The sequence below is a fragment of the Bombina bombina genome, chromosome 1, assembly GCF_027579735.1.
Source record: "Bombina bombina isolate aBomBom1 chromosome 1, aBomBom1.pri, whole genome shotgun sequence".
NCBI classification, from domain to species: Eukaryota; Metazoa; Chordata; class Amphibia; order Anura; family Bombinatoridae; genus Bombina; species Bombina bombina.
This window is the reverse complement of record NC_069499.1, coordinates 98,169,033-98,182,340: the sequence shown is the minus strand read 5'-3', so window position 1 is coordinate 98,182,340 and position 13,308 is coordinate 98,169,033. Positions and strand designations below refer to the sequence as shown.

The window sequence follows — 13,308 nt, the reverse complement described above, 5'->3', positions numbered from 1 at the left end:
AGTGCTCTTGCATATGGATAACATTCTTGCAAAACTGCTGCCATATAGTGCTCCAGACATGTGCACGCTCCTGAGCTTACGTCCCTGCTTTTCAACAAAAGTTTCAAAGAAAACAAAGAAAATTAGAAAGTTGTTTAAAATTGTATACTCTGTCTGGGTTTCATAACCACCTGCGCATGATGAAAATGGGTCATCATGTAAACTGCTACCTGTGAGCGCATAATGACCCGTGCTCATTATGAAGGGAAATTGCTGATCACAGCACCGGATCCGCGATTCCCCTGCACTGCAGGTCCGATCATTGGTGGCATAGTGGGAGGCTCTCCCAGAGCTACATGGGAGTGCAGTGATGTCACCACAAATGTGCATGGTGACATCACAGAAAGGGCAGGACCACAACATGACAGGCAGGTAAGGGAGCTGGATATGGGGTTGCTATTTAAAGCCCTTGATCTCAGCTCCCTTACTAGCTACAGACCTCATGGCAGGCCACAAGAAAGCAGATCTTTAAAAAAAAAAAAAAGTTTAAACACAATACATGGGGACTTGTTTGAGAATGGGACATTTTATGCTCTTTAAAAAAATGTTATGTCTAGAGACCCCTTATAAAGTTTATTTTCTAGTAGACAAGTTATTTTCTTAAAAATACATATGAATGCTGTCTGTATAGCCAGGTAAGTCACTTACAATAGCGTTTAAATGTAGGTAGCAAAAAATAGAAGCTCAAAATTGTACTGCGGTAGGATAATGTCTCAAGAGCAAAAAGGTTCCATTTTGGTTACAACAATACCCAAGCATGCTGATTGCATATAGGACTCCGAACAATAAGAAGACTTAGATTTTCAGCATCATATTATCTTTATTCTTCTTACACATTCCAGCACATATTACAACACACATTTGTGGTAATAACACAGATCCTTCATCAGGTCATACTAATGTGTGAGCCACGGATGTGCTACAGTTAACTCCAGCACTGACAGAAGTAAGAATTTCTGAATATTTTCCCATAAATAGGGGAAAAAAAACATAAAGGTGAGTTTATGATTTAAAAACATTCTAAAATCTAAAAAAAATAATTCTAAAAAAAATATTAAAGAAGTAAAAACAATCTTTTTATCATTAAATGTTTTAACTAAAATAACAGTCCAGGTTGCTAGAAAAGACAAAATCAGAGAGGTGGTTTAGCAGCGTAAGGAACAATATTAGTATTTCGCAGTTCAATAGGTTTCAGTTTTACAGGTCTGTTTCATACAGTTTAATAAAATCTTCAGCTGACAGTTTGGGGATTTAACTCTTCGTTTACCACATTGGAGCTGCTTCAGTGGACTGCAGTGCATTACAGTCCCTCTAGAAATGAATGGAAAACCTACCCTGTATTGTCCTTGCTTTGGTTTGCAGTGCTTTAGTGGTCTGATGCCCTTTATCTATATTTATATACACATTTTGATTGATCCTGAAGAAGCAGTCAGGAATTTCATGGTAGTGCAGGAGTAGTTACGATTAAACCTTAAGGTGCACAGTTCTCTTCTGCGCAACAAGCTCTCTATATAAAGGCAGGTTTGGCAGAGCTGCTAATTCTCAGGGTGGTGATGCGATTAATGTCAGAGGATAAAGGTTACATGGCAGATCACACTGTGCAACCTTCCCAGCTCTGCATAGAGGCAGATTTCTTGTGTCAGTTTTCGCCCAGGCAGACTTTATCCATAACTCGCTGTATCCTGAAATAAAGACATTGAGCGTGATTAAAGGGACAGTCAAGTCCAAAAAAATATTTCATGATTTAAATAGGAAATGTAATTTTTTTTTTTTTATATATATTTTTATTAAGGTTAAGTTCACAGTACAGCATAAATGTGATACGTCAAAAAAAAGAGAGAAATACATAAATACAGAAAAAATATTCACAATATACAGATCATAAAAAACCTGTTATTATTTCTGTTGCATCTCAAAATAAAAGAAAAAAAAAAAGAACAAAGAGAAAAAAAAAGTAGTCTCAACCTTATTTTTTCTATTTTTCCCCCAGCTTCAGGGTATTCATATCGAAAAGAAGTAAAACCTAGTGACATAGTGCTTATTCTTTTTCACAGAATATTAATGTAAATTAAACTTTCAGATGCAACATATACCATGATTTACCTTATTTTGTCATGCTATGTCTTATCTTTTGGAGACAAGTCATATTTGTCACTTGCTCCTTAGTATCGCTCCCCCCTTCCCTCCCCCCCCGCCAAGGAGAAGGGAAAGAAAAAAAAAAAAAAAAAGGGAAAACCCCCCAATGGAATCTACCATACCCCCAATAGTACAAGTTCCGAATTTCTAAATGGGAAGATCATATAATCTATTTCCACTGCCGAAAAAATCTTAATAAACAGGGACCATTTTGCGAAAAACTTTCTAATGTCCCCTTCGTCATTCATATTGGTGTCTAACTGTTCTAATATACATTGTTTTTTTAGACAGTTTTTGATCTCCATAATCGTTGGTGTTGCAGTCGATTTCCATTTCTTAAAAATCAAATATCTGGCTGCAACCACTGTCGTGTTGATTAATTTATATTGGGGATGTAATTTTTCCTTGTCTTTTCTCAGGAAAACACTATAGCTCAGGGTTATTTCAAATGGAGGGATCTTTACTATATTTTTTAACCAGTATTCTACTTTTTTCCAGAATTGACCCACTTTAGGGCAGCTCCATATCATATGAACCAAGTCCGCTGCGGGTTGTGAACATTTTGGACATTTATTAAATTTATTGTTCCCACATTTCAAGCCTTTCTCTGGGGTGAAATACGCCTTGTATAGCAGTTTAACTTGTGATTCCCTCCAGGTTGAGGATAATGTGGTCTGAGCTATTCTTGTGAACCAGCTGGGCATCAGCATTGCTCTCTGGAATTAGGTTATTCCAATCAGCCGAGAGTTTTTCAAGATTTGATATACCCTTAAGGGAAACTAGCATATAATAGCATGGTGAGATGGAGGACTGACCATTTTTCACCATTTCTAACCACCCCTCCAATTTCCCCCACGTCCATCTTCCGTTTACCTCCCTCCTGAGTTCTGTTACAAAGTGTCTGGCCTGCAAGTAGGCAAAGAATTCTCTGTTGTAGATATCAAATTCCTGCCTGAGTGATTCATAAGTTTTAATCGCTTGATTCTCTCTATCTATAAACTGAATAGCCCTGTCCAATCCTACCGTATGCCATCTTTGAAATGTAGCTGAGTCTAGGCCAGCCGGAAATTTCGGGTTGCCCCGAAATGGAACAAACTTAGATGCATTACCATCTATTAATAGGAGCTTGCCCAATTTCCACCAACTTTGTATAGGGTTGTAAATTGTTTTAAATGATTTCAGTTCCTGCGGTATTGATTTGGATTTACAATGTATTAAGGCTACTGGTAGGAATGGGTAGCAAATGTTATTCTCTAAATCGTTATTTGTTATATAGTCTTTGGAAAAGATCCAATCTGCCACAATGCGTGCTAAATAAGCCATATTATACAGACGTACATCCGGCAGTGCAAACCCCCCTTGGTTTTTTGGTAGTTGTAATTTAAAAAAAGCAATTCTTGGTTTTTTGCTCTGCCAGATGTATCTTCTCAATACCGCATTCAACTGCCGAATGTCTTTCCCTTTGAGAATTATTGGAACATTTTGAAGGATATATAGCAGTTTTGGCAGTAATACCATTTTGAACAAGGCTATCCTACCAGTTATGGACAGAGGAAGACTTTGCCAATTTGTTAAACTCTGTTTGATATCCTGCAATATTGGGGGAATATTTAATTCATAGAGCTTGTCTATATTGGATGGAATTAGGACACCTAGATATTTAAAGGCCTCTGACACTATCTTAAAGGGTATGTTTGATGGTGATTTTTTATTTTTTCTCAGCCATAGCATTTCTGATTTTGAAGTGTTGACTTTATAGCCTGAAAAAGAACCAAATTGTTTGATAAGCAGTATTAACTTTGGCAGGTTGTCTTTGATATTTGCTATGTAGAGAAGGATGTCATCTGCATATAATGCAATTTAAGCTCCTTATTTCATATTTTTATGCCTTCTAATTGATGTCTTACCATCATAGCTAAGGGCTCTATTGAAATGTCGAAAAGCAGGGGGGAGAGAGGACACCCCTGGCGGGTTCCCCTCTCCAGTATAATCTCTGGGGTAAGGGAACCGTTAACCAGCAGTCTTGTAGATGGTTTGTTGTATAGATTTTTAATCAGTTGACAGAATTTACCTTCAAACCCAAATTTAAGTAAGGACTCTGTTATATGATCATAATGAACCGAGTCAAATGCTTTTTCCGCATCTATGGAAATGACTGCCTGGTCAGGGATGTCCTCCCCCCCCTCCATGCCCACCTCTGTCTTAAAATAGTCTACCGTCAACAGAACTTCTCTTATCTTTGCTGATGAGTTGCGTTTGTAAAGAAAACCTGCTTGATCTTTGTGTATAATTATAGGTAGGATAGATTGTAGTCTGTTTGCTAAGATAGATGTTAAAATCTTATAGTCTATGTTCAGTAGGGCTATGGGTCTGTATGACTCTTTCAAGGTAGGGTCTTTACCCTGTTTAGGTATTAATATTGTGTTTGATGCCGAGAAAGAGGGGGGAATTGGAAGCCCGTCTATGTATATTGCATTATATAGATTACAAAGATTTGGAACTATCGATGGCGAAATAATTTTATAAAATTCATTTGGTAATGAGTCTGGGCCGGGTGCCTTGTCCGATGCAAGTTTGTTAATGACTTTCTCTATTTCCAGCTCAATGATAGGAGCGTTTAGGATCTCTAACTCTTCCCTCCCTAGAGATGGGGGTGTCAACTGTCTCCAGAATTGAGCAGATTGGGTCTTATCAGATTTTTTAGATGAATATAACTTCTGAAAATATGTGAACAAGAGGTCTGCTATCTCCTCTGACCTAGTTATTGTTTTGCCTTCCTGTTGGAGTGACTCAATCACGGTTGCTCCTTTTGATCCTTTTACTAAATTAGCCAGGAGCTTACCTGTTTTATTTCCAAATCTGTAAAGTTTGGCTTGGAGTTTTAATTCTTTTTGCGAAGCCTGGTAGGTTAAATACGTATCTCTCTCATTTTTAGCCTTTATATATTTAAGCCAATTAATCCTTGATTTATCTAAGAGATAGTGGTTATAGGAGTTGATTAATGAACTAATCACTTCTTTCTCTCTGGTTTTGATTTTTTTCTGAAGATTAGCTGTATAAGATATTATTTCACCCCTTAAAACAGCTTTTGCTGCCTCCCAAAATATCATAGGATGCCTACTATACTCAACATTGTGCTCCGCATATTCTTTAAATTTGAGATTGAGCCAATTTTTAAATTTTAAATCTTTTGATAGATACCTGGGAAAAAAAAAACGTGCTTGTTTGCATCTCTTATCAGGTTCCTGAAACTGAAGAACAATGGGGGCATGGTCCGAGAGGGAGATAGGTAAGATCTCTGTCATTACTTTCTGCTCTAAGAGCTTAGTGTCCACTAAAAATAGGTCAATTCTGGAAAATGATTTATGGGCCCTAGATAAGCATGTAAAGTTTCTTGTCTCTGGATTCTGCAGTCTCCAAATGTCTTTTATTGCCAAATTCTGTGTGATTTTTTTAAAAATCTTGGTTTCCAGGTTATCTCTTTTATTTTTGAGTTGATTAGCAACTGATCTTAGTCTGTCTAGCGGATATTGTGGGGCCATGTTAAAATCACCCCCGCATATCAAAAAGCCTTCCTGGAATAACATAATTTTATTTAATAAGGAGTCCCAGAAAGATGCGTCTATCACATTAGGTGCATATAGGTTACATAGTGTGTATATGGTTTTCGCCACCTTGATTTTTAACAGTATGAATCTCCCCTCTGGGTCTACCTTTGTACTAAGAATCTCTAAGCCATTGGCCATTATCTTTTTCCCCAAGAGTATGGCTACGCCTCTTTTCCTGTTTAAACTTGGAGTGGCCAGTACCTCCTTTACCCAGGATTTCTTTAGTTTCCTAGTTTCCTCTATTTTTAAATGCGTTTCCTGGAGGAATACTATGTCAGACTTTATTTTCCTCAATTGGTTTAAAATTGCTGTCCTTTTTATGGGGGATGTGAGACCTCCAATGTTCCACGAAACAAATGTAATACTTTCTAACTTTGTCATATTCTTAGTTTAGTATAGGGGGATAATAACAAAAAAAAAAAAAAAAAAAAAAAAAAATTAAATTGGCGGAGGGGGGGGGGGGCCTTTGGGGGGGGGAGCCTGAGGCGGTGGGGGGGGGAATGGACGCCAAGGGGAAAAAAAACAAAATTTTGAACCATTTCTTAACAATTATCAACTGTCTCACTTTTAATTTGAATATATTGATTATTCAGATATTTTTAATTTAGCTAAGAGTTCGCTTGCCTCTTTAGCCGTCTCAGCATAGTAAATTTCATCCTTGTCCCATACTTTGAGCCTTGCTGGATAGATCAAGGTAGCCCGTATACCCAGGTTAATGAGTTTAGTGCATGTTGGGGATAACACCCTTCTAGGAAATGTAATTTTAAACAACTTTCCAATTTACTTTTATCACCAATTTTCTTTGTTCTCTTGGTATTCTTAGTTGAAAGTGAATTCTAGGAGGTACATATACTAATTTCTTAGACCTTGAAGACTGCCTCTAATCTGAATGCATTTTGACCACTAGAGGGCATTAGTTCATGTGTTTCCTATAGATAACATTGAGCTTATGAACGTGAAGTTACCCTGGAGTGAGAACTGATTGGCTAAAGTGCAAGTCTGACAAAAGAACTGAAATAAGGGGGCAGTTTGCAGAGGCTTAGATACAAGGTAATCACAGAGGTAAAAATTGTATTTCTTTAACAGTGTTGTTTATGCAAAACTGAGGAATGTCTAATAAAGAGATTATCTTTCTTTTTAAACAACAAATATTCTGGTGTTGACTGTCCTTTTAAGTGTCTAGCTGACTGGCCAAACAAATAACATTTATTTAAGCTAAAACAGCAGAACCAATTTCTCAAAATCATTCTATCCTAATACAATAATTGGCTCACGATTTAGGCCTAGATCACAAATGGAGCTCAAACATATTAGTGCTATTATGGGTTAATGCTGTTAGAGTACAATCCAATAGCGCCTTTATGTTTGTGTTCAAAGTTATTTTTTATCGTTGGAGTGATAGTTTGTGGTGAACTAACATTTGCATGTTGGATAGCATGGAAGTACTAAATCTGTTACATAATAAACATCTATGGGGGTGCGCAGTAAAAAGTCATGTTGGCTATTACCCAAACTCTATATGTGTGCACAGATGTATTTATATATGTCTGTAATATTAATATTCATATTTCATGTTGGGGTTAGCGTGCGAGTATGGGTGTTAGATATTTGTACCGTTTGTGCACTCCATTGAAGTCTATGGGCAATATTCGAAGTTCAACTTTTTGCGAGGATCAAGTTTCTGCTTGCACGCTAACTTTATACTTTCAACTTGTAATACAAGTGCAACCTGACGCACTCAAAAAGACTCTGTCTAGCGAAGTTAAAACGGGAGCGCTAAATAGTGCTCCACTTGTAATCTAGTCATTTATGAGAACAACTTTTTGAATTTAATTTCCCTTTAATTAAACATAATAATAAAAAAAAGACAAGTTAGAACACACCTCCCTGCAAAATTTCAAACAAATGTATCGCCAGCTGTAACCTGGTTAATCATTTCCCCTAGACTGCCCAATGTAAAATGCTGCTGCTCTTTTTAATAATATATTTAAAAAACTACTGTACTGATAAAAATGTTCAGGGTTTTTTGTGATACAAAGTATAAAACATTGCTCAAATCACACCTCTGAATTTTGAAAACTGTATTCACATTATAAGGGGCATAATAGTCAAAAAATGACATGCTCTAATTTGCAGGGGTTAAACAGATAGTAGTGTAAAATGATATGCTCTAATTTGCAGGGGTTAAACAGATAGTAGTGTAAAATGATATGCTCTAATTTGCAGGGGTTAAACAGATAGTAGTGTAAAATGATATGCTCTAATTTGCAGGTGTTAAACAGATAGTAGTGTAAAATGACATGCTCTGATTTGCAGGGGTTAAACAGATAGTAGTGTAAAATGATATGCTCTAATTTGCAGGGGTTAAACAGATAGTAGTGTAAAATGACATGCTCTAATTTGCAGGGGTTAAACAGATAGTAGTGTAAAATGACATGCTCTAATTTGCAGGGGTTAAACAGATAGTAGTGTAAAATGATATGCTCTAATTTGCAGGGGTTAAACAGATAGTAGTGTAAAATGACATGCTCTAATTTGCAGGGGTTAAACAGATAGTAGTGTAAAATGATATGCTCTAATTTGCAGGGGTTAAACAGATAGTAGTGTAAAATGATATGCTCTAATTTGCAGGTGTTAAACAGATAGTAGTGTAAAATGACATGCTCTAATTTGCAGGGGTTAAACAGATAGTAGTGTAAAATGATATGCTCTAATTTGCAGGGGTTAAACAGATAGTAGTGTAAAATGACATGCTCTAATTTGCAGGGGTTAAACAGATAGTAGTGTAAAATGATATGCTCTAATTTGCAGGGGTTAAACAGATAGTAGTGTAAAATGACATGCTCTAATTTGCAGGGGTTAAAAAGACAGTAGTGTAAAATGACATGCTCTAATTTGCAGGGGTTAAACAGATAGTAGTGTAAAATGATATGCTCTAATTTGCAGGGGTTAAACAGATAGTAGTGTAAAATGACATGCTCTAATTTGCAGGGGTTAAACAGACAGTAGTGTAAAATGACATGCTCTAATTTGCAGGGGTTAAACAGATAGTAGTGTAAAATGATATGCTCTAATTTGCAGGGGTTAAACAGATAGTAGTGTAAAATGACATGCTCTAATTTGCAGGGGTTAAACAGATAGTAGTGTAAAATGATATGCTCTAACGAACAAGAGCATGTAATTTTTCTAATATTATGGCCCTTTAAATTCAATTGTAAGAATGTTCATTATTGGAATTAATTGTATATGCATTTAAAAAGGTTTATCATAAAACTACTTAAAAGTTATATAAAATTGTTAATTGGGCACAACACTAAAAGTACTTAAGTGGAAAAAAGTGTTAATTGTCATGCTACTTGTGCTTTAACTGCAAAGCTTTAAATGGACATGAAACCTCAACATTTTCTTTCATGATTCAGATAGAACATACAGTGGGGCAAAAAAGTATTTAGTCAGCCACCAATTGTGCAAGTTCTCCCACTTAAGAAGATGAGAGAGGCCTGTAATTTTCATCATAGGTATACCTCAACTATGAGAGACAAAATGTGGAAACAAATCCAGACAATCACATTGTCTGATTTAGAAAGAATTTATTTGGAAATTATGGTGGAAAAACATAATTTATGCTTACCTGATAAATTTATTTCTCTTGTAGTGTAGTCAGTCCACGGGTCATCCATTACTTATGGAATATATCTCTTCCTAACAGGAAGCTGCAAGAGGATCACCCAGCAGAGCTGCTATATAGCTCCTCCCCTCACATGTCATATTCAGTCATTCGACCAAAGCAGACGAGAAAAGAGAAACCATAGGGTGCAGTGGTGACTGGAGTTTAATTAAAATTTAGGTCTGCCTTAAAGACAGGGCGGGCCGTGGACTGACTACACTACAAGAGAAATAAATTTATCAGGTAAGCATAAATTATGTTTTCTCTTGTTAAGTGTAGTCAGTCCACGGGTCATCCATTACTTATGGAATACCAATACCAAAGCTAAAGTACACGGATGAAGGGAGGGACAAGGCAGGAACATTAAACAGAAGGAACCACTGCCTGAAGTACCTTTCTCCCAAAAATAGCCTCCGAAGAAGCAAAAGTGTCAAATTTGTAAAATTTTGAAAAGGTGTGAAGCGAAGACCAAGTCGCAGCCTTGCAAATCTGTTCAACAGAGGCCTCATTTTTAAAGGCCCAGGTGGAAGCCACAGCTCTAGTAGAATGAGCTGTAATCCTTTCAGGAGGCTGCTGTCCAGCAGTCTCATAGGCTAAACGTATTATGCTACGAAGCCAAAAAGAGAGAGAGGTAGCCGAAGCCTTTTGACCTCTTCTCTGTCCAGAGTAAACGACAAACAGGGAAGAAGTTTGATGAAAATCTTTAGTTGCCTGCAAATAGAACTTCAGGGCACGGACTACGTCCAAATTATGCAAAAGTCGTTCCTTCTTTGAAGAAGGGTTAGGACACAGTGATGGAACAACAATCTCTTGATTGATATTCCTGTTAGTAACTACCTTAGGTAAGAACCCAGGTTTAGTACGCAGAACTACCTTGTCTGAATGAAAAATCAGATAAGGAGAATCACAATGTAAGGCAGATAACTCAGAGACTCTTCGAGCCGAGGAAATAGCCATCAAAAACAAAACCTTCCAGGATAACAGCTTGATATCAATGGAATGAAGGGGTTCAAATGGAACGCCTTGAAGAACATTAAGAACTAAGTTTAAGCTCCACGGCGGAGCAACAGTCTTAAACACAGGCTTAATCCTAGTTAAAGCCTGACAAAAAGCCTGAACGTCTGGAACTTCAGCCAGACGTTTGTGTAGAAGAATAGACAGAGCAGAAATCTGTCCCTTTAACGAACTAGCAGATAAGCCCTTTTCTAAACCTTCTTGTAGAAAGGACAATATCCTAGGAATCCTAACCTTACTCCATGAGTAACTCTTGGATTCGCACCAATATAAATATTTACGCCATATCTTATGGTAAATTTTTCTGGTAACAGGCTTCCTAGCCTGTATTAAGGTATCAATAACCGACTCCGAGAAGCCACGCTTTGATAGAATCAAGCGTTCAATCTCCATGCAGTCAGCCTCAGAGAAATTAGATTTGGATGTTTGAAAGGACCCTGAATTAGAAGGTCCTGTCTCAGAGGCAGAGACCACGGTGGACAGGACGACATGTCCACTAGGTCTGCATACCAGGTCCTGCGTGGCCACGCAGGCGCTATCAGAATCACCGAAGCTCTCTCCTGTTTGATCTTGACAATCAAACGAGGAAGCATCGGGAATGGTGGAAACACATAAGCCATGTTGAAGACCCAAGGGGCTGTCAGAGCATCTATCAGCACCGCTCCCGGGTCCCTGGACCTGGATCCGTAACAAGGAAGCTTGGCGTTCTGGCGAGACGCCATGAGATCCAGATCTGGTTTGCCCCAACGAAGAATCAGTTGAGCAAAGACCTCCGGATGAAGTTCCCACTCCCCCGGATGAAAAGTCTGGCGACTTAGAAAATCCGCCTCCCAGTTCTCTACACCTGGGATGTAAATCGCTGACAGGTGGCAAGAGTGAGACTCTGCCCAGCGAATTATCTTTGAGACTTCCAACATCGCTAGGGAACTTCTGGTTCCCCCTTGATGGTTGATGTAAGCCACAGTCGTGATGTTGTCCAACTGAAATCTGATGAACCTCAGAGTTGCTAACTGAGGCCAAGCTAGGAGAGCATTGAATATTGCTCTTAATTCCAGAATATTTATTGGGAGGAGTTTCTCCTCCTGAGTCCATAATCCCTGAGCTTTCAGGGAGTTCCAGACTGCGCCCCAGCCTAGAAGGCTGGCGTCTGTTGTTACAATCGTCCAATCTGGCCTGCGAAAGGTCATCCCCTTGGACAGATGTGGCCGAGAGAGCCACCATAGAAGAGAATCTCTGGTCTCTTGATCCAGACTTAGTAGGGGGGACAAATCTGAGTAATCCCCGTTCCACTGACTTAGCATGCACAATTGCAGCGGTCTGAGATGCAGACGCGCAAATGGTACTATGTCCATTGCCGCTACCATTAAGCCGATTACTTCCATGCACTGAGCTACTGACGGGTGTGGAATGGAATGAAGGACACGGCAAGCATTTAGAAGTTTTGATAACCTGGCCTCTGTCAGGTAAATTTTCATCTCTACAGAATCTATAAGAGTCCCTAGAAAGGGAACTCTTGTAAGTGGTAATAGAGAACTTTTTTCCACGTTCACCTTCCACCCATGCGACCTCAGAAATGCCAGAACTATCTCTGTATGAGACTTGGCAGTTTGAAAACTTGACGCTTGTATCAGAATGTCGTCTAGGTACGGAGTCACCGCTATGCCTCGCGGTCTTAGTACCGCCAGAAGTGAGCCCAGAACTTTTGTAAAGATTCTTGGAGCCGTTGCTAATCCGAAGGGAAGAGCTACAAACTGGTAATGCCTGTCTAAGAAAGCAAATCTTAGGTACTGATAATGATCCTTGTGAATCGGTATGTGAAGGTAGGCATCCTTTAAATCCACTGTGGTCATGCACTGACCCTCTTGGATCATGGGAAGGATGGTTCGAATAGTTTCCATTTTGAATGATGGAACTCTTAGAAATTTGTTTAGGATTTTTAAGTCCAAGATTGGTCTGAAGGTTCCCTCTTTCTTGGGAACCACAAATAGATTTGAATAGTATCCCTGCCCGTGTTCCGTCCGCGGAACTGGGTGGATCACCCCAATGAGTAAAAGGTCTTGTACACAGCGTAGAAACGCCTCTTTCTTTATCTGGTTTGCTGATAACCTTGAAAGATGAAATCTCCCTCGTGGAGGAGAAGTTTTGAAGTCCAGGAGATATCCCAGAGATATGATCTCCAACGCCCAGGGATCCTGGACATCTCTTGCCCAAGCCTGGGCGAAGAGAGAAAGTCTGCCCCCCACTAGATCCGTTTCCGGATAGGGGGCCCTCTCTTCATGCTGTCTTGGAGGCAGCAGCAGGTTTCTTGGCCTGCTTGCCCTTGTTCCAGGACTGGTTAACTTTCCAGCCCTGCCTGTAACGAGAAACAGCTCCTTCCTGTTTTGGAGCGGAGGAAGTTGATGCTGCTCCAGCCTTGAAGTTACGAAAGGCACGAAAATGAGACTGTTTGGCCTTTGATTTGGCCCTGTCCTGAGGTAGAGCATGGCCCTTACCTCCCGTAATGTCAGCTATAATTTCTTTCAAGCCGGGCCCGAATAAGGTCTGCCCTTTGAAAGGAATATTAAGCAATTTAGATTTAGAAGTCACGTCAGCTGACCAGGATTTAAGCCATGGCGCTCTACGCGCTTGGATGGCGAATCCGGAGTTCTTAGCCGTAAGTTTGGTTAAATGTACGACGGCATCAGAAACAAATGCGTTAGCTAGCTTAAGTGCTTTAAGCTTGTTCATAATTTCATCCAATGGAGCTGTGCGAATGGCCTCTTCCAGAGACTCAAACCAGAATGCCGCCGCAGCAGTGACAGGCGCAATGCATGCAAGGGGCTGTAAGATAAAACCTTGTTGAAC

The 13,308-nt window shown here is 39.1% G+C and overlaps 1 protein-coding gene across 1 annotated transcript in view; it reads right to left on the bottom strand.

Annotated features, from left to right (window-relative positions):
- Positions 1-839: 839 nt before the first annotated feature.
- The window catches only part of LGMN (legumain), a 139,887-nt gene continuing 127,418 nt past the window's right edge, over positions 840-13,308 (bottom strand). The window contains exon 14 of the mRNA XM_053697541.1: positions 840-1,721. Within this exon, the coding sequence (XP_053553516.1) occupies positions 1,679-1,721 (43 nt within the window). The 3' untranslated portion in view covers positions 840-1,678. The remainder of the gene's footprint in view (positions 1,722-13,308) is intronic.